This window comes from Neodiprion lecontei, chromosome 2 (genome assembly GCF_021901455.1).
Source record: "Neodiprion lecontei isolate iyNeoLeco1 chromosome 2, iyNeoLeco1.1, whole genome shotgun sequence".
NCBI lineage: Eukaryota > Metazoa > Arthropoda > Insecta > Hymenoptera > Diprionidae > Neodiprion > Neodiprion lecontei.
Genome location: NC_060261.1, coordinates 43,440,126 through 43,460,627, shown reverse-complemented (window position 1 = coordinate 43,460,627; position 20,502 = coordinate 43,440,126). Strand labels below are relative to the sequence as shown.

The following is a 20,502-nucleotide window of genomic DNA, read 5'->3' as shown; positions in this document are numbered from 1 at the left end:
GGGAAGAAACACGGCGTCGGCAAAGACGGAGCCAGGCAGGTTGCCGCAACGCGGGTTCCCTAGCTGATGTGGTTGAAAATAACAACTCGTCTTGCTTGCGCCAACCCGCATCTGGTAAGACAGTTACTGACAATCTCAGCTTTCAGTGCTATAATTCTTCGGTGAAATTAACTGACAGGAATTAGCGGATTTTAGAAAAAGTCCTCGTACACCTACTACTAGCAAAAAATTCGACGTTTCGCGTATGACGCCTCCGCGATTACGTTGCTGTCGCATCTTTAAAGGAAAATGAATGTTAATTACTCGCACTGGGAGTCCGTCAATTCCCTGATATGTGAGAGAGTGATGTCTTTAAAAAATGCAAACACCACCCGCCGTTCGACAACTAATCGTCTGGTGCCAATGCGCATTCGTGCAGTTAACTCTCGAGGTGATACAAGTTGGTCTGCTAACTGTATAATTCTTTTACCGTTCGAAGCGCCCAATTATTCCCCCGCAAACGATCGCTGCAATTAAACCCGACCGCCTGTGCGTGCAGTGTTATCGTAGCTATTTCCACGCTGCGTTTGTGGTTTAAACAAATAATTCCTCCACTTGTGGAGCGCGCGTGGATCGTGTATACAGGGTTCGTTCGGTTGAGCCTGTAATTCCTGTCATGTTGATTCCGCGAGCGGCGTAGTGCGTACGGGAAACGGTATCGTGTGTAATAGGCTTCAGGGTAAAAAAAGATTTCACTCGCAGCTTGCAGCAGCGGAAGAAGAAGAAGAAGAATGAGCCAGAGTTAGTCGAGCGTTGACCAAGAAGCGCGTTGGACGATCGCCGGATCGGCCCGCTTCGTCCTGACAGAAGACACGTGACCGAGAAGTTTTGGTCGCGTATTTTACCTCATACCCACGTGACGGTTACTTCCTGAGCATAATCTCTCCGGACGTAAGCCAGGATTCTCTGCTTCCACTTGTGATGAGTTGTTCCGTTCCAGATATCGGAATAAATTATTTGACCGACCGTTTGTCCGGACAAATTTTCGAATGCAAACGTTGTTTTACACCCGGTGAAAACGAAAAACTAACACCTGACTGTGATTCCGAATAAAACATTTCGCCAAGTGAAGCGGTCGACGTACGCCAGTTAGGCAAAATATCGTCGAACAAACGCGGAAGGTGGGTAATACGTTACGAGAAGACCGATCGTTATACGTATAAGATACAAAGTTACCGGTTCAGGAGTTATCAATTAAGATTGTTTTCTCTCAAGTGAACGTATGTAACCCGGATAGCCCGCAGCTAATGGAAACGTCAATGGCCGAAACGGAGAGTCACTGTAATGATATAGTATAAAAATGAAGAGAAAACAATTTATCATCCGATTTGAGACGCTGAGGTTTTGGCTAAGCCTTCTTACTCAATGTCAAAGTAGTTTATATCGCATCAAGTGAATAAATGTAATTATATTCACCTTCGTACGCTACGTGGTCATTAATTATTTCCGTAAATTTCTAACATTGGATTATAATTCTTGATGGTGCAGAGTTTACCAATTTCTGCTGAATTGATAATGTGCTCTGGTCCTTTCCTGGTGATTTTCGGTACCAATATCTGATATTTCTCATCGTCATTGAACATCTATTTTCACCAGTTGTATTGAAACAATTCCTCGATTGTAAAATTGATTCCAAATAAATTTAATTCCAGTCAACTATTTGTCCGTAGTGAGCAAAATTTGCAGCATAGCTTAGTAAAAAATCATGACCATGGGACAAAAGAACCGTCCAACTCTCAACGTGAAAAACTTTTTACATTCCTTCATCCCACGAGCTGTACAATCTTATTTCTTTCGTTACGTGAAATCGGAAGAAAAGATAAATTATACACTCGCTTCCGCCTGAGCATAAAAGCCGGTTAGTAATCTGTGTCGTTGGTAGTAGAATAGGAAACCTGCCCAGCCTGGGAACGATCGACGTTATTTCAGTTGAAGTAGATTAGCGAATGTTTAGGGTAAGATCAGCATTGAGCGCAGCTTCTAAAAACTGACAGATTCACAAACCGTTGTGTAATAATAGCAGAGGTATGAGCTGCCAGACCAGATTTTTCAAATTCCCCAACTCACGTGTGCGAACGTCGTTCTATTATTGCGACAATCACCGTCACGTCACGTCTCGCGTTGCTTTTTCGGCGGCGTAATCTTCGCCGAGTTTATACTTACCTCGAATTAAGGGTATATATTTTTCTTTCGCCTAGTCTCGGCCGCGTAGCCGGTAATTCAACGGATCAGCCGAGAGTGAGCGGGAAGTGCACGGTTCGAGTGGACAGGAAATGGGCTGGGATATCGGGTGACGGAAATATTCTAGTGAGAAAAAGAGTTGCTTTGAGGTTTCAGATGTCCGCGAGATTGAGTTCAACGGCCGTGCGTGCAGCCGCAACATCGATATGTAATATCTCAAAACTTTCTTCCAGTCTGCGGAAAGTGACGCAATTCTTCCATTTATGTCGTAAACCAAGCCATGAATATTCGTTATTAAGTTATCTCGTTGGCAGGGGTCGACTAGAAAGTTACGTCGAATCTTCTCGCAGCCGTGATCGTATGCTAGATGTTAGAAAACCACGAGCGACAGTTTTCGTCTTATGAAACGACACGGGCGGCACTTAACGACGGTCAGATTCTTTCCTCGTGCACTTTAGGTCCAGTTGTTTCATCTCCTAGCTCTGCCTTGAAATAGAACACCTCTTATTAGAGAGCGGAAAATTCTTCCGAGTGCAGTCGAGACGGCCGGCTGATGTCTCATTCACGAGGAGCAGTTGGGACACGCTTTGCGAGGCTCGTAGGCTGTCCGTCACGGAATCTTACGACGTTTTCATGCATGCGGTATTCAACATTGGCTCGAAAATACGACGCGCATCACTCAACGGCGACTCGACGATTATTTTTCACGCCATTGGCGAAGTCTCGAGGATAGAGCAGAGCGAATATCGAAAAACAGCAACTTGCATCCGCCAGATCGGGTCCGGGGCCAAAGCAGCGCGAAAATATGTGCGAAGAAAACGCAAAGGCGGACAATATGAGGAAATGCAAATATCGTTCCGGCGGTAACAAAGAATCATCTTTACGAGCGGGCCGATCGCGAGTCGGCAAACATAACAAGTTTGTCTTGGCCGCGCGTCAGTTTGTCTTTTCGCATTAATTTCTATCCGCGAAAATGATTTTCCGAGTCCCAGATTTTGGCATGCACGATGCTTACGTAACCCGAGGGCGATGAGTAAAGCGGCGCTAACACATGTTTCAGAGTCAAATGCCCCCCGCGCCATGACGTCGAACGCAATCCGTGGCATACGGAGGAAGAAAAGCTCCCTCTGCGAAGTGAAGGTTGCTGTGATCGGTGCTCCAGGAGTTGGCAAGAGCGGTGAGTGCCGAGAATTAAGAGTTACGAGTGAAAATAGAATTCGCCTGGTATACCTTGAGTGCAGGGTGAAGCTGCAATTCGTCTCTACGACACACGCGCGAGGCGGATTCGTCCGGGAAGGTGATCAGAAAATCGGACAGCCATCCGCTCGGCGGGTGCAACGCCAACTTCCTCTAGGTTTACATAGGTATAATTTAGCGGTACACGCACGCCTATTCGTACCGACATACATCCCATCCTCTCACGTATTTGTCTAATTGTACTATCGTAGGTGTAGTAATCCGTGACTCGAGCCAAGGCGAGTCGGCTCGGGCGATTAGACGGACTATGCGCGTTTTACGACTTAGAAAGAGAAGCTGATCGCTGCGAGGACTTCCGCGCTTCTTTTCGCACACTTCTCGTTCATCCTTCGCGTATCAAAGTACAAGGGCTGGATCACCGCAAGCGATCGATCGTTCGAGTACCGATATCGCGAAGTATTGAGAAAACGAGAGACTCCGTCTGGCGGACTAGGGGAAGCCGTCGTTCTCACGTTCTCAAATGAAAAAGAGAGTGAACGCGACTGTTTTTTACGTGAAAACTTTCACTCGACGCTGCGAATATTGTAGAAAATAGAGTACGAAAATTACGACGGGCGTTACGATGGCCTCTCGAAGAGGATTTTAACCGGCGGATTCGTATGACGAAACGACTGGTCGTAAAATTGAAAACTCAATTGGTTAATAAACACGAGCGACGACATTGATGGGACCTAGATATCGCGGTCTTGAATAAAAAATCAATGTCCGTTAATGTAATCGCGATAAAACGGTTTTACTTCTTTTTTTTTTTATTCCTCAAGATGTGTCTGAATTATTTCCAATTATTTTTCTTCAGGCTTTCAAAAGTCTGAACTACCAAAAGTAAACAACTTCGAGGGCAACGACTCGCGGGTTGGAAAGGAGGAAATGTGAGGGACGATTACCCTGAAGAATTGGGCAATTCGATACGATGTCATCGGCTACAAGGTAGCCGTGTGACTCATTTTGAGAAGTAGTCGTTAAATTTCAAATCCGCAAGGTTAATACGGCACGCATATTATTATTAGTTTACTTTGCGACGGTTACATGCAAGCGACTCACCCAGGCGAGCGTTGGCGGATCCCTGTGGATCCGATCCACGCGTGGCATGGTATATACATAGGTATGCACGTTTGGATCAAGTCCATTAGATCCTTTGATCCGTAAAGATGATTCAACAGCTGTGAACGAACGCCTGTATCTGTAGCGTGTGAGTCGTTTCGGATCACGAGATACGTATGGACGTGTGTATAAATATATTTGATTTGCGTGTTCTTTTTTTCTACGACGTTTTTTTTTTTTTTTTTTTTTTTTTATCTCCTCTTCGCAATTGTAACAATATTCATTTTCACAGTTTCGAAATGGCGCGTGGCCGCATTTCTCACTTACAATTAGTTTTTCCCGACTTATACAGGCATTTGTAATATTTTTCTTCTTTTTTTGGATTGATATCACTTGATCCATCCAGAAGATTTCCGTCTTTAAATAAGATAAACCTCGGACAGGTGCTCGCGCCCACGATCTCGCACCCTGTAAACACTATGAATCTATAAATTCGGTGTTGTTCAGTTTCTATTTCTTCCAGCAACCAGCAGTCGCAAATAGACTGGGCTAACACACATAGCCGTATGTTTACAGCAGAGACTAAGTGGCACAAGAGTATAGATGTACATGTGTAACATACGTTTCAGTATCATTATCACTGATCATAGCAATATTGTTATTACCGTCATATTTCTTCTCTTTCCCCTTTGCGAGTTTATTTCAGGATCTATCACGACAGAGTGTTACAAATTATTTCGAATATATAAAAACGGACAAACAAGCCGACGAAAATCAAGCGAAAAATCTCGATTGCACGAAACACGTAAATTTATCTCAACGTGCGAAGATTGACGGCCAGGTGACTTCTCGACACTGCGACACTACACGTTTATCACGCGAATCCGAAATAACCTAGTGAGTAGGCTGGCTGTTTCATTGTATCTTCGAGTGCGATTCGTTTTCCTCTTTTTCAAACCATGCGAGCGCGATATACAACGAAGCTGCCGGAGTCGAATAGATCAGTGCTTCGAGAACGTAAATCTCTTTGAAATTTTCGATCCCGTCTAATGTTCCGAAGAGTATAAAGCCTGGCAGTCGAAACGAGCTCTTCTCCGGATCAACTTGGAACCTTGTGACGAATGCCGGAAAACTTGAAATGATTACAACTGTGACAAATAATTTTGATAAGGCCCAAATGTTCGATAATTTCGCTCCAAAATTTTTTCGGAAAATATTCACCCCCCTCGAATTAAGGCCTGCGAAACGGCTATTTTTTGCTTTCACGCTTCATACGGACTTGAAATAACTGATCGGCGAACATGTGCGTCCGCTAAGCAAACAGTTGTTACTCCTGCAAGTCTGATAAATATGTGATGAAAGGTGGTATTTATAGAAGTTTCTAATTTATCCCACACGAATTTTCGTAAGAAGTAAAACTTGTGTTCAACGTCGCTGAACGGCGCATATAAAAATTCTTTCAACACGCAACAGGAGCGCTTGATAAAACACTCGAGAATCCGGTCTTGCCGTTTGCTAAGTTGTTCATTAATAAGAAATTTATCGAGCGTACAGAACGACGTAAACACATTTTTCTTTTCGAGTGTTTTCGGTTTACGGTATCAGGCCTACATTCTAATAATATCCGTGCTCCGAATAACCAATATAGAGTTATCCGTGTAATGATTCACGTAAAGTAATTGCGAGTGATTGAAAGCGTCGGTTGATTTTACCGACGGAATTAAATTGCACCGTTACGAAAATGACGAAAAATTTGTAATCTCATATCTTTTCACGGATACCTCGAAATTCAAACGGATCGTGTAAATCCGTTCGACTAAGAACAAGGTGAGAGCCTTGACTGTTGTTTAGTTATAGAATTCCGCCTACCGTATACAACATTGCAATGGTAATATCACCAAGTGTAAAAAAGATTTACACCCCAGGGATCACCCATACAAATCCCGATTTCATCTATACGCGGCGTGTCGAAACGGCGGGAAGGAACGATGAGAAGCATAAACCACTACAAACGAGGAATTCGAAAACATTACAAAGGCAACAAACATCGCGGCTGCAGAGGGAACGGCGTTAGTTGCAGGTACCCGGGGGCCGACATGTAAACGGATTTCTCATACAAGGTTTTGCGGCGGCGTGGACAGGTCCGAGGTAAAAATAGTGCGGTCTACATCGAAGCGGGTCACCAGGCTGCTGCATGGCTTTCGACTTGAACCTCGGTCTGCGCTATGTGTGCAACTTTCAACTTGATTCGCCGCCCCGACGCGCAATCGGGGTTTCCTCGAGGGTTTACGTGCAGGGGTTTTAAGGGCAAAGAGAAAGAAACAAGGCATATTATCTAATGTTTTATTTTAAACATAACGAAAGAACTGTTTTATTCAAATCTTAAGCATGTAAAAGAACGACATTTGAACAATGTTTTATAAAATTTTAATTCAGTAATGACCAGCTGTACATTACACCTACGAACGGAAAATGTTTAGTTTCTTTGATACTTGTTTCTCCGACAAACCAATTTTCGAAATTTTTCAATGAAAATTCTATAAAATATTGTACTTGTATCTGCTTAAGGTTTGAACATGACGATTCTTTTTTTGCATTGAAAAATAATTAGAGAACAACCTGCCGAAATTTGCCGTTAAGCTCGGAGTCGACCCTTTCTTTAGATCTTTGCAACAGGTGAAGGGTGAGGAAGAGGGTCCGAATCTTACCGTGTTTCTACGTGGTAGCTAGATTGTTTTTTTCAGACTAACAAGAAGATCGTATTATCAACAATACGAGTGATGGTTCAGCCTTCGGAAGCTCGGCTAAGTTTATAAATGCCTACAGTTTTATGAATATTAACAGTATGAGACCATTTTCAAGGAGACGATTCGCCCGTCGTGAGTTTCTAACTTCAAAAGTTGCGTGTAATTTTAACTGTTATGGTTTGCAGACGTTCGGAAAAGAGACTTTTGTTGAACGAACCGAGATGGTTTTGTTTGAATTTTTGATCGGTTTTACTCTTTTCAAAGCGGTGCTGTCTTTCAACGTTCTCCAATTTCTCGTCTAAAACTGTCTTAGTTTGACGTACGTTTCGTATGCGAATCATCGGCAATCGTGCGATGGAAGATTATGTCGAAAATCGATTTGCAGCTAATCTTAATATTCGACAAGATCACCAGCGATTTATTCAGGCATGCACCTTTCTCACCCACAGAGCTCCCGGTTACACCCCGGAACTTGACGCGAAAAATTATGTTGTCAATTATACGTGATTAATGTAAGTTTGAATGAAAAAAGTATTAAATAGCAAAAAAAAAAAAGTAGAATAAACCAAAATGGAACAAACTGTGCGAGGATTTCCTCGCGTAGGCAAATATTTATTATACACAATATATTATATATCATACATTACACGTATTGCATGTATATCTATATATATTTGCCGCGATTGAAATAGCGCTGAAAGAGGTTTAAAAATATCATTATACGACGAAAGGTTATATATACTGTCTATGTTTTTTAAAGACTCGAAAATAACGACCCGTGAGTTAAAAAATAAATCCTCGCGGTCAAAACCGATGTACGCATTTACGACGGATTAAATGCACAGGTTTTTTTTCTTACTTTGAGTTTAGACGATGCGATATAGATATGGGTAAGTTAACGTAGCTGCGGGACAGTTCTTTTATATCATTAATGTAAAGTTACAACGATGCCTGGAAGTCTTTACGTTTTACACGTATAAACTCAGCTTCAATGTTCGAATCTTTTAATTTCGTGATAAATAAAAAATGCAACGAAACATTACCAGTACAAAGAATTCTTATTTTTCGTTTTCGGCAATATTGAGCGATGAACATATACCGACTATTACGTAAAGATGAAAAGTTGTATGGTCAACGGGTCCAGCCGGATGCAACCGTTAAATCAGCGCGATAAAAAGGTCGGCTCATCAGCCGCGGATCTCAGCATTCCGGTACGCCAAGGTCTCACGTAAATCGAAAAGGCTCGTTAATCCGTGCAGCTTTCCTTATTGTTAGCGCTATGCGAATCCAACTTGGTCCAGTCCATCTTAGAGTCATTAAATTGCGAAAACATCCGTCGGTTTGTTTTTGTCAGCTCCGATTTAACGATATCCTAGAACGCATTCCCCCCGTGAAATTATCCTCCGTTGCGTTTCCGCATACATACTTTGGTACGGTAGGTATTCCTACGCCAAGTTGGCCAGACGCGCGCTCTTTGTTCGACATTCCGATATATTCCAAATCGAACAGTTTTCATTCACGATATACGATAGGATCTAGAAACCAGCGGACATCGGTCGCGTTTGCCTAACGATCAGAGAAACGTTGTATTTTCGAGATTAGCTTTAGGAATAATTTCTTACCTTCCGCACAGCGAAACTTAATCGCACAGCTCGTCAAGTCTCGGATAAGTGATGACCTTGTCTGTATTGTAAGCTAGTTCCGAGTTATTTTAATATCCTGGGGAGGCAACTATTTCGCATGAAAATTCTGACATCGGTGTGGAGTGGGCGAATAAATCAGCCACGTTCGATTCTCCTTCTTATGTGGCCTTTTCTTCTTCTTTCAGCCCTAACCGTGAGGTTCCTCACGCGAAGATACATCGGCGAGTACGACCACCAGTCAGGTAAGGTTCGCGGGATTAACCACCTTGAGAATAATGGGAGGCCGGTGCCCGAAATTAGGCCTAGAGCGAGTTGAAAAATGGGCACCAACTGCGTGGCCTCTGGCCGATCCCCCGTAACTCTCCGCCACGCATTCCTCGCTCTACGTCCGAGCTAAATATATCATAGACGAATTTGACACTGGAGCGAAACGCTACTTGTTTCCCGTTACACCAGACTCGTTAATTATAAAACTTTTGCCTCATTTCCCGTCCACTTTTCACGCCCCATCGCCGAACTCGTTTTCGCACGCTTCCGCGCTCCCGTGCCAATTGTAATATTAATGTCTTCGTAAACGTTTCTAATTCTCCCGCTGAAAGGTAAACGCCCGGAAAGCTCAACTTGTAATTTCTTTCTATCGTCCCCGCGTTTCTTTGCCACGTCGCGTGCTTAAAAATGCTTAAAAATCCTGTTCCGTTTCAGAAAACCGGTACAAACACGAAGTGCTGGTCGATGGAGAGCCGATACTCTTTGAAATCTTAGACTCTTGTCCAAAGGTAAGGGGAACCGCTTAAGCGGCCGCGCAATGAGAACACGTCGCGGCTTCAAGTGGCATGTATTTACAGACCGAAAACGAGCTGCCGACCATGGAGACGCTGCAGTGGGCCGACGGCCTCCTTTTGGTCTATTCGATAACGGACAGGGGGTCGTTCAACTTCGTCAGAAGGGCGAAGGAAGCCCTCGCCGTCGCCGATCCGGAGGCTGCGATACCGCTCGCGATGGTCGGCAACAAGGCCGACATGGTTCACCTGCGGCAGGTCAGCGCCGAGGAGGGTGAAATTTTGGCCAAGGATTTCGAGTGCTGGTTCAGCGAGGTCACAGCCGCGGAGCAGGTATTCGATATTTTCTCTTGGATACCTGTTGACTTTTAATTTTATTTTTTTTTTTGTCAAGGTACCGCTCGAAAAATTTGTCACAAATACTGAAAAAAATTTTCCTAAAACCTGGAGGAAGTCGGAAAGTATTCAGAGGTCGCTGCCAATTATTGTATTATTTTTTATTTATTTTTACGTGCACGCTGTACGGACTTGTTAGTTTACTTTTCAACGTATCGCGGTTCAGTTAATCATTGTTCGTTTAAAAAAAAAAAAAAGTTAAAAAAGAAACCACCCTGGTACCTATATCTGGGAATTATTATTATTATACACGTGGGATTGGCTGGCTGCTGCATCGCGGTCCTTGGCGCGGTGAAATTGTTTTACGAATAGCCCGTATTTTTAATCCCCGATTATTTTCGTACCTCTTTTCGTGCCCGTTCCGACAGGTTGTCCAAGTCGCTGAGGCGTTTCACGAACTTTGCCGCGAAGTCTTGGCTGCCAGGAGACGAAACAAACAATCTCTCCTCGACCGGATGCTAGGGAGCAAAGCTGCCCGAGCTTATTCCCGAGGAAAAAGCGACTCCGCGCTACCTAAGGACTAGCGATATCGATCTCGAGGATTCGCCCCGTCGGGATGTACGGGGCTTGCGAGGATCGTGGAACCGGGACGCTCCGAGCCAGCCGCGGAAACGGGAAAGCTACGTCGTCGTTGAGGCTTTGGAAACGAACGGCGGAGTGGAAATTGAGTCATTCCTGGTGGGAATTTGTCAGCTGAAATTTGGTAGAAGGATCCGAGAGTGTTGAAAAAATTCCTGCGATATCCTTTGGAAACTCTTTTCTCGGTTATCGGAATTGAGGAAGAAAAATTAATTAGTTCAGGAACGTTATTGTTCGGAAGAAACTATAGCGAGTCGGTATATTCTTCGATACAATAATTCCTTATGGCAACTGGAAAATAAACACTAGCGAACGTGTCGGGTTCTGAGAAATATTTTGCCCTGAATTTTTCTTGTAATAACACAATTTCATAACTGGGAACGTTTAAAATAAATCAGAAAGTTTCTTTTAAACTATTTGTAATACCTATTAATTTTATTCCGATGTTAACCGTAGTAATAAACCTTGAAGTGAAAAGTAATTTCCATCAGGAAAGTCATTTAAAAGGGTGTCCCATCGTGACTCACGTCTTAAAATATCTCAAAATGGCAATTTTTTATTTTGCGCAGCGATGATGTGCCAAGCGTAAAGGCTGGCCACTTATACCACGTACTGTATACGTTTGAATCTGTCTCGATGTAGGGTAAATTTTCTTGTAGCCGAATAAAAATCGGTTCCCATTTAAGAAAATCAAGTTCGTGTCAGTATCCCGGAAGCAGTGATACGACTGAACTGATATCACCAGTTTGCGTTCCCCTAGGAACCATACAGTTATTTTCTGAAAAATTTTTCAACAGCAACTCTAGTTTTACAATTAGAGATATTGTAACGAATGATTTACGACGGGATACCCTGTATGTCCGTGGAGCTGAAACGCTTTCGTCGTTATATTTCAACTATTACAATTTATATTAATGCTGTAAAATAATCTGGTTGAAGGTTGTATAATTTGTGTAAATCGTAAGTTAAATTATTATACCCTAAGGTGCTGAAGACTTGACTTAGTGCCTTTAAGATCGATATAATTACCGTCGTTAATTTTACTATCATTCGTATTGTACTCAAATACTACGCTTTTGGAGTATTTTAATTGCCACTACCAAATAAGATCTTGCGGAAACTTGAATCCCGATGATCCAGCGCGCTAAGACAACAATCCGAACCCATGTAATTGGATCAAGCATTGAATAACGTGGATATCAGGAGAAAATTGTTTAACAAGCGTTAGAACAGATTAATCTTTGAATACACTTTGAACAGTTCTAATATATCAATGCAAATCACGAATCATGCTTTTTCCATTTCGCACAACTTGGCCGTGAGAAATAGAAAGCAAATTGCAAAGTTGCGCGAAAATCCTCGAAATCTCATGTCTGAAATGCACTTTCTATGGAATTCCATGGTGGCGGAAAAAGTATCAACGATCGTCGTTTGATACTTTGTTATTTTTTAAACTTTGTGCTACAATATACTTCGGTTCAATCATCATACCTATGTAGTCGCGAATACAACTAGGTAGACTTCCGATGTAACTAAATATTGCAAGACGAGAGGCTTATTGGTCTTTAATATATTCATTCAGAGAGAGGAAAGAAATGGCAATTGAAATATAGATGAAGCGGACTAGTTATTGTTCAAAATATTATAGATATATATTTATTTTGTACTTACAAGCTAGTTTAGACGATAACAATAATAAATCACATTGTTTATTTATTCTTATACAAACGATATTTACAATCCTTGATTAAGCCATCTATCTATAAAGTCTTTAAATTTCGGCTTCATTTATTGTCGTCGTAGGTTTCCAAAACATCTGCCAAATGCTCGTTGTCTCGTGGTTTTTTGAACTGCTTCTTCCTTGCGTTTGGTTTTTTCCTTTTAATGGGTGCAGGCTTCTTTGGTCCGTGATCCTGCATCGACCTAATTCCCTGTTTCTCAAGGTATTCATCGATCTTCTGATCGTCCATTGCGTCGACTGCAACAGCCCTCCACAATTTTTGAAATTCATCGTCGACTATAAATTGGGCCGTTTTGTCGTTGTAGAACACTATCTTTTTCTTATCCAAAGGTCTTGTTATGAAGAGTATTTCGTTCTGGAGACTCTGCGCATCAGTAAGATAAAAAATAACACGATTTGCACCAAAATAATAGCTCATTAATATCCTGAGGGAGAACGATTTACCTTCAGAGCTTTGTCGCAATGCGGCAAACTCTCCTGAATGTCTTCAAGCAGGATGCCTCCGAGTCCCTTAAGATCCTGCTGCTTCAAGAGTCTGAGTAACGATTTCTTGTCTTTTATTTTGTACATCGCTTTGAAGGAGAATCTTCCATCTGGAGAGACTTCGATCTTTGGATTGTTAATCAACGACTCTGTCAGCAGCCATTGTTTTACCTGCACGAATAAAGAATGGTAAATAGAATTACTGGTAGTATAGTTGAATTTTAATGCAAGCTCTGGCTTTAGCACGATTTATCTTTTGATTGAAATAATCGCAAGTATTTTTAAGCAGTTCTACAAAATGTTTGGATCACCTTAGATCCGACGTCGAGCTGATTTGTCTCGTCTAAAATCTCGTCGAGGGTGAGAGGATGGTCATCGCCCTCCTGATGCCGCGACTTCATGTGCTTAACTATTTTTGCCAAGACTCCGAATCTGTACTGCGAACTGCCAGACATGGTCTTGTAGTTGACCATGTCCAACTTCGGCGCGGCAGAGGAGGATAATGGCTTGCTCTTTTTTTTTGGCGGCTCATCACGGATCGGTTCCTTCTCGGGTTCTCTCTTTTTTTTCTCTACACTGAAAGTGTTAAGAGGCGGTTATTTCTTAAACTAAGCACTTCAGAGCCTTCCAATATTTTTCAATTCTTCGCAATGCGGTTAATTCACAGTTTCTCACTAATTTACAGGTTAGAAACGCGCAGCGTTGTTTTACTCACGTTGGTGTGGTGAGGGCTCGCTTTTTGAAGAGCTCTCGCTCCCTTAACAGCGCTGGATCCATTTCGTAATTCTTAAAACTTCTACCGTACGAGTTTATCACGGATATAAATGAATTTAACAAGTCTGCCTTTTAGATAGTTTACACTTTGCAGTTTACACCCTCAAAACAGTTGACAGGTGCGTTTCTAACGTTTTTCGCCTACCAGCGCCCTCTGATACGAAGAAGTTCGTGAACTAATTTTCGTTGGTAAGCGAATGTCGATATCGAAAGTAGTCGATAATGTAGAGTGCATTTATCACGGGGAATGCTGGTGGGTGGTTGAGAACTAACAGACGATAAACATTAGCGAACTTAGATTAATTGTCAGTATACATATTGACTGTGTTATATTATGGTGATCAGTGATTCGAAAGGGGAATTCATCTCTGTCCGCACGTACCATTCGCGGATTACCTTCGTGATACTTCATCTCTTGGATGTACTGTTATCTCTGCAGCGTAAGAAATGCGCCTGTGCCTGCTGGCGACGGCAACTGTCTAAGCACGGTTCCGACACGACGGCGACTTGATTCGGCAGCTTCACGCCGTGTCGGCGGGAAAATTGGCTCATGAAAATAGATACCGACGCAACGGTTGATTGCCGCGCGTTGAAACCCACGTGATTAGGTCAATGGATCTCAATTACATTTTCATTCGAAGAGTTAAAAAATCTAGGATTGTTAATTGAAAGTGTGAAAAAATGGAGAATATCAAATCTCTCGTTGAATTATGTCGAGAAAATGCGAAGAGGACACAGGGGTATTGTTTATTTATTGATTGTAATACAGGTTCCATGCAATAGTAATAATACAATATCATACATATCGTATCCTGCAGATGTATGTATGTACATACATTGCACCTGTGTGTAGGACAGAACTTGAACCGTACTCACAAACTACAAAAATAACTATCTCATACAACGTTTTTCGTATTTTGCTTGAAGTGATGTATATTTTACTTCTTTTTCCTCCTAGTCTCTTTGTCTTTCACTTTAATATTACTTGGCAGCTTGTTGAACACAGACTGTCTACATGTCTATAGATGAATACACTGACACCTGAACACTTGTACGAGAACTAAGACACATTGGATAAACTGGAACTGGAACTTTGTAGCTGTGAGTTTGTGATTTTGCTTTTACATCTCTTTGAAAACCCGGTACAAAATTCATGTTCTTTAGCCGTAAGTTTTTATGCGTAGCTGGCAGCGTGTCTAGACTGCGCAATGGATTCGTCTGGGAAAGTTAAGTCGAGATGGTGCACTGAAAAAGTAATTCAACTATTTTACAAAGTCAGACAAACTCCCACTGAAAAAATCCAAAGAGGTTAGTCCTACTTTTTGAACCAAAAAATCTTTTGTCTCAAATTGATTTGTTTGATGCCTTCTAGATTAATCGGACCCCCAAAAATGCAGAAAATATGACATCAAAAACAGCGTTGGACTAGCAGCAGAGAAATTTATAAAAAGACTTTCGGTTTTTTGACTCTACGACGAGAAAATTGCTACATGCTCAATACATAACGCAATCACCGGTAGTTGCGTATAGCTTCGTGTTTCTTATATCATATTTGTTGAAAATCGCTGTAAGTTTTCAATCGATATTTGGCAGTAATAATCACCAGTTAGGCAATACATAAGGTGGCCCTATACTGAAATAGTCGGTGGCAGTTTTCCGACTATTTTCATTGCAAGCAGCGGGTGGAAGTTAATACGAATATCGTTAATTAATTCGGAAAATTCCTTCTCTTGCGATCTTTTTCGACATTTCGCGTGAAATAATGGATTTAATTAAAATGTAAGGGTTCAGCAGCCTCGTAAACAATACTGCATTTAACGCTTGTGTTTATTACTCCTGGAAAATCAAAAAATGCAATAGTGTAAGGTTTGGGATTGAACTAGCAACGAGTAAATCGTATAGAAGAACTGGTAGAACACCCGATAACCAGTAAACTCTTACTTTTTTACCGCCATGCGAGTAGCAGAAAAAGCGTGAAAGCGACTGCGTGACAGAGCGTAAAACCCGTGAGAATGAAAAAGTTTCATTCCGATTGGTATTTGATAAATGACGCGAGCAATCAATTAAGTGTAGTGGCGGCTGTCGTCTCTTTTGGCCTTTCGATCCCGCCACCTCACACAACCATTCTCGGCAGATACACTCGTTCACATTGCTGTAGGGTCATAAACGATAGAATACAGACCGTGACTATAACGTGTTCACTTATCGCCATGATGTGAATACAAATGGTACCCAGTTGTGTCAAATATGCAAGTCGAAAACAATACGATTTAGATGTCCGAACGAACGTGATCTATGACTCGTACAATTAAGCCTCATGCGGTGAGTCATGATTAATTGCACCATCTGGCATAGAATTTATACCGAACAAATTCTGCAGAGTCAGTTTATCGGTTTAATTATACAGATTCCCTTTTTTTCTTACCAGACTGTTAGAAATTACTCGGCTCGGTGAAATAGTTTATGCTCTTCTGGTTTGGAATAGCACAGTGTAAAATAGAGCAGAGCCAACAATGTATACAGTTTTAAGTAGGTGCACAAGTAGGGACTGTAAGTACACTCCAGAACAGCGCTTCGGTAGCTTACCGGAGTGGAATGTTCGAGCAGGCGGATTCTTCCTGAGCAGGAAAGAGATTCCGCTTGAATCTGAGGAAGAAATGTAATATCAGACGAATAGATTGGCTCCGATAGTAGTAAAAAAATTTCAGTTTCGATCCTAGTTTCCAAAGAAGCGTAGAATGACAATGGCGTGTTTCACCGTCGACGTTAACCATTAATGAAAGCGACCCAATCCCGTCGCAGAATCACCGGAGCCTCGACAAGAGGAAGAACGTCGTTCCCTGTTCCGAACTCGACTTCCGCAGCAGAAAAATCGTGATACGGGGTAGCTTGGAGTTTCCGGGCATACAATGACGGACGTTCTTCCTGCGATGACTGGGATGGGGTTCGCCACTTCGCAGCAGATCATCGCATAGGTACCCGATATTGCTGATGCCCAACGCCTCGTGTTTGCACGGGGTCAGAGGTGAGAACCGTAGGAAGGTGTTCTCGTCCCGGGTGAAACGGAGCATATTATCCGCCTCGGGCGACACGTCGAATTGCTGCGACTGCGGTGCATGCACCATACTTTGCGCGAAGGGAAACGCGCTTCTATTCAACTCCGACGAAGGGTGAGAGGGTGGAACAGGCAGCTATCTCGTATGTTCGGATAACTCGAGCGTTATCCCCGGTAACTTTATAGGCGTGACAATCCATTCGCTTATCCGTTTTCGCTCTTGTCGAATCTGCGAAGGGTAGAGGGAATGAATAGGTTCGCCGGAAACTTGATCGAAGAATTCAGCTTGACTTAATTTTCAAAAGGGGTGGACTCCGAGTCGTCCTGATACTCAGAGCGAAGTAAAATCAAGACGACTTTGAGTGTCGATCAAAGTTACGAGGTTCAGGTGCCCCAGGAATCGGAAGATATCTTCACCCCATTTACGACGACTCGCGACATCCGATTTGTTATTTTATTCTTTCAGTCGACCTGCTGGCGGTACGGTGAAATTTTGACAAGATAAACCATTTCCTCAGCTCTTTATGACTCATTAAACTCGGGTGATGGACCGCGATGCAATATCCTCTTTTCGTTCGCTCCCTCTATTCTCGAAAGATAACAACGTCGCCCCGCTCATCTTCTCGAATATTCGCGCTACCTTGTCTCGCCTTTTCTGTGAATCAACGTCGATTGTGACGATGAGAACTGCGAACGCGATGCGTAACAAATAAAGTTCCGATATCAGCGGAATCCGTTCGAACGGTGGCCGTTCCAAGTTTCGCTTATTTTCGCGCTGGCTTTTTCCACCCCGCAAAGATCGATCCTCCAGATTTCGATGACGAGGGTGCTCTTTCTGCTCGCATTTTTCACCTGCCATTGAGAATCCATTCCGCATGTTAAGACTGAAGAATTTTCCACGCGAGATTAAATAGAGTGCAAATAATTATATTAGTTCGATCGCTATTCTCTGCAGTGAGAAATTCGTTTCTCCCTCTAGCTGTTCCGTACTCTTTATCGATAACCCAAGACTTTCAATCATATTTCAGAATATTCCCAACTGTTTGTTAGCTTATGGTCTAGGGCAATTTGTACGTTACTATTACGTTTACGCGGTTCGATATTAATTTACCCTGACGTCTGAACTAAGATTACCCATTACGCGTGACGTTCGGGCGAGTAGAATTTGTAATTGAATTTACATGCAAGCTCTGAGAAGTAAGCGGCGCTACAGTATTCATCGATCTATGAAACGTACAATCGGGTAAGAAATATAACGCGCTTTAATCTAATCAAGATATATCCGATTAAAGCCGAATTCGTGAACGAGAACAAAGGTTTTAAAATCTCTTTAATCAAAATTACAGAGGCATTTTATTTCGAATATCAGGTGTACCCGACGATCAAAGTGGCCAGCGATACATGTAGCTCAGGATTACGCCGCAGGTACAGGTGTCGTGGCCAAAGCTATCGCGCCGAAGGATATTTGTCCGCGTTAACCGAGCTCCGAAGATTGTTAGCACCTGTGGTGACCGTATAGTACACCATAAATGCGAAACCGGTCATCAATAAGTTATTTGCGATTCGCCACCGTTTTGTCGGCGGGAAATTAGCTGGCCTCTAATTTACCCCCGCAAATTTATCACCCACCAAGATTTCCGTTTCCGAGATGGTCTAACAATCAAGGTCTGTCCAAAAAAATTGTTTCAACAATTACACTTCACCTTTCCGAGACCTTTGACGAATCGACTAACAAGAAGCGATTCAATGGATCGTCGATTTTTACATGCCTCGTGAAGTAAACGCATTCTCAACGAATTTGACTAACTGCAGGCTCTGCTTTGTTTGCAAAAGATTCAGCGGGAAACTTTTTTCGGGTTCTTTACATTCCTTTCCAGCACTCTCGTCGCGCTAACTCTTTTCGCGGCCACGGGGAACGATGTAAAAGAAGTTGCGATGATCGAATAAAGGATAGGAGCGAAAATAAGAGAAAGAAAAAAAGAACGAAACAGCGTGCTTAACACAGGAATTGAGGCTTTCCCTTTGATCCTTCGCCCCCCCCCCCCCCCCCCCCCCCAACCGCCGAGAATCGTCTCCCAGATCGAGTAATCAAGGTTTTTGGCTCATCTCTTTGATCTCTCGGTCCCATGGCAAATAGATTATTTAGCGTCAAACAACCTCGGTGAAATTTGAACAGATAAGACCGGACGTCCAGGTCTGTAATTTTTGCTTCGCGGTTGCCCGCACTCGTGTATTAACTTATTTCATCACCCAGTTATTCTCCTTCAACGACTGTAATCATCGCCTTTTGTCTATTCGCCGGATCACACAGCAATCCCCTTAACGCGTACACGTGACGAAATGATTATTCTTCGACGTATCGTCGTTAATTTTTTTCGACGACAACAGGTTTTCCTCGAGGTACGATGAACGCGGTTCGATGTGTTTCAACCCTCGTCGAAATTTTCTTCACCTTGAGCGAATGCAAGATGATCGCAGATCGCGCGTATATATTTCTGACTGCAAGTTCCGGAGTCTCTCCTTTCCCTCCCTGATTATGGCTACATCGGATAGTGGATTCGAAGATCGTGAAGAGAGAGTGTTCAAATCTGAAGTACAGCCGCGATCGCACCGATGGGGTCGTTTCGGTTCGGCCGAATTGCTGCTCGCCCTAGAGCTAATGGGAAAATACGTCCAAGCCAAATCGAAATCAGAAGCTCTCCGCTGGTTTCTCATAGTGTGTGTGCATGCACGTACGTGTGTAACGTATATATACCTACCTACCTATTTCTGGCTTGTATGAATGAAGGAAGCTCCTGTTATTTGGGAAAACGGTACGGAGCTGGGAGAATTGATTTTCGCGAATATAATAGTGGTTAGCAATAAGAGAACGGACATTTGGCCTGAGCCTTGAACAAGTGGTGGCGGAAAGGGGAAATTGCGGGTTATACTGCGTAGAAATTCCACATCGCGGAGGTGAATTTTTTCACAGCGACGAAGAAAAATCAGTTACTGGCGGATCGGTGATTTGATCTTTGTTCAAATTGTACGAGTATTTTGTTGTCGTCGGTACAATTATTTACAAAATTTTTCGTGATAAACTCCTCTGTGCGTCGAAATTGCCGACACCTGTAAATTCCTCGAACCTCGTGTCTCTTACTCTCGGTTGAGCTTTACCGCTGACGCAAATACGTACACAGTGAAACTTCAGTTATACGGTTTTCAAGGGATATGGCAATATTGACGTACAAGCGAGAATAACGTTAAAGTAAAATACTTGAATACTTCAAGTCTTCGTGGTTGGAAAATGAAAAAATTGATGATTTTCAGCGATTTTATAGACAACATCTTGTGATTTCATTCATCGTAGCGAAATTGGCCAATATTATTATCACAGCACTTTTCCTTTAAAACAGTAATTCTCAAAGAAAGTCTCATTTTCCCGATTTCTGATAGCGCGAAACAATTTTCGGAAATTTTTTCAGGTAGATCGTACTCGTAAATTTGAAATGGTAATACAGTAAAAATGGGACCGGGTTACTTTGACCCAGAGCCTTCTCCATGACCGAAAAAATAGGTTTGTGACGGTGAGTAAGGAACTTCTTTCCGTAGATGAGGTTAACCTGAATTTGCCAGAACGTGTTTGGGGTAGCAATAGGCGCACAAGTCAAGCTGCGCCATCCAGCTTTGAAACATCAAAACGCGCCCGCTAAATAGAAATCAAACATCAAGTAGAAAGAATCGACTAAAAAATCAGCTGCAGTAACGTGTAACCGAAGAGAGAACAGCGCTAGGGGACGGAATACGT

General features: G+C 42.6%; 2 protein-coding genes across 3 annotated transcripts; one reads left to right on the top strand and one right to left on the bottom strand.

Moving 5' to 3' along the window:
• Window positions 1-587: 587 nt before the first annotated feature.
• Window positions 588-12,390, top strand: LOC107220790 (ras-related and estrogen-regulated growth inhibitor). Of its 2 annotated transcripts, XM_015659524.2 has the most exons (6): window positions 593-1,160; window positions 3,281-3,397; window positions 9,094-9,150; window positions 9,611-9,684; window positions 9,754-10,020; window positions 10,452-12,390. In XM_015659524.2, exons 2-6 carry the CDS (start codon window positions 3,301-3,303, stop codon window positions 10,605-10,607), a joined length of 651 nt encoding a protein of 216 aa, XP_015515010.1. In that variant the 5' UTR covers window positions 593-1,160; window positions 3,281-3,300; the 3' UTR covers window positions 10,608-12,390. The 2 variants fall into 2 exon arrangements, with proteins under 2 accessions (XP_046589206.1, XP_015515010.1); XM_046733250.1 differs by lacking the exon at window positions 9,094-9,150 and having other exon boundaries at window positions 588-1,160.
• Window positions 11,971-13,800, bottom strand: LOC107220775 (transcription initiation factor IIE subunit beta). The gene is made up of 4 exons (XM_015659497.2): window positions 13,602-13,800; window positions 13,198-13,462; window positions 12,848-13,057; window positions 11,971-12,767 (listed from the first exon to the last, which is right to left on the bottom strand). The coding sequence occupies exons 1-4, from the start codon at window positions 13,661-13,663 to the stop codon at window positions 12,447-12,449; spliced, it is 858 nt and encodes a 285-aa protein (XP_015514983.1). The 5' UTR covers window positions 13,664-13,800; the 3' UTR covers window positions 11,971-12,446.
• Between the last annotated feature and the right edge of the window lie 6,702 nt (window positions 13,801-20,502).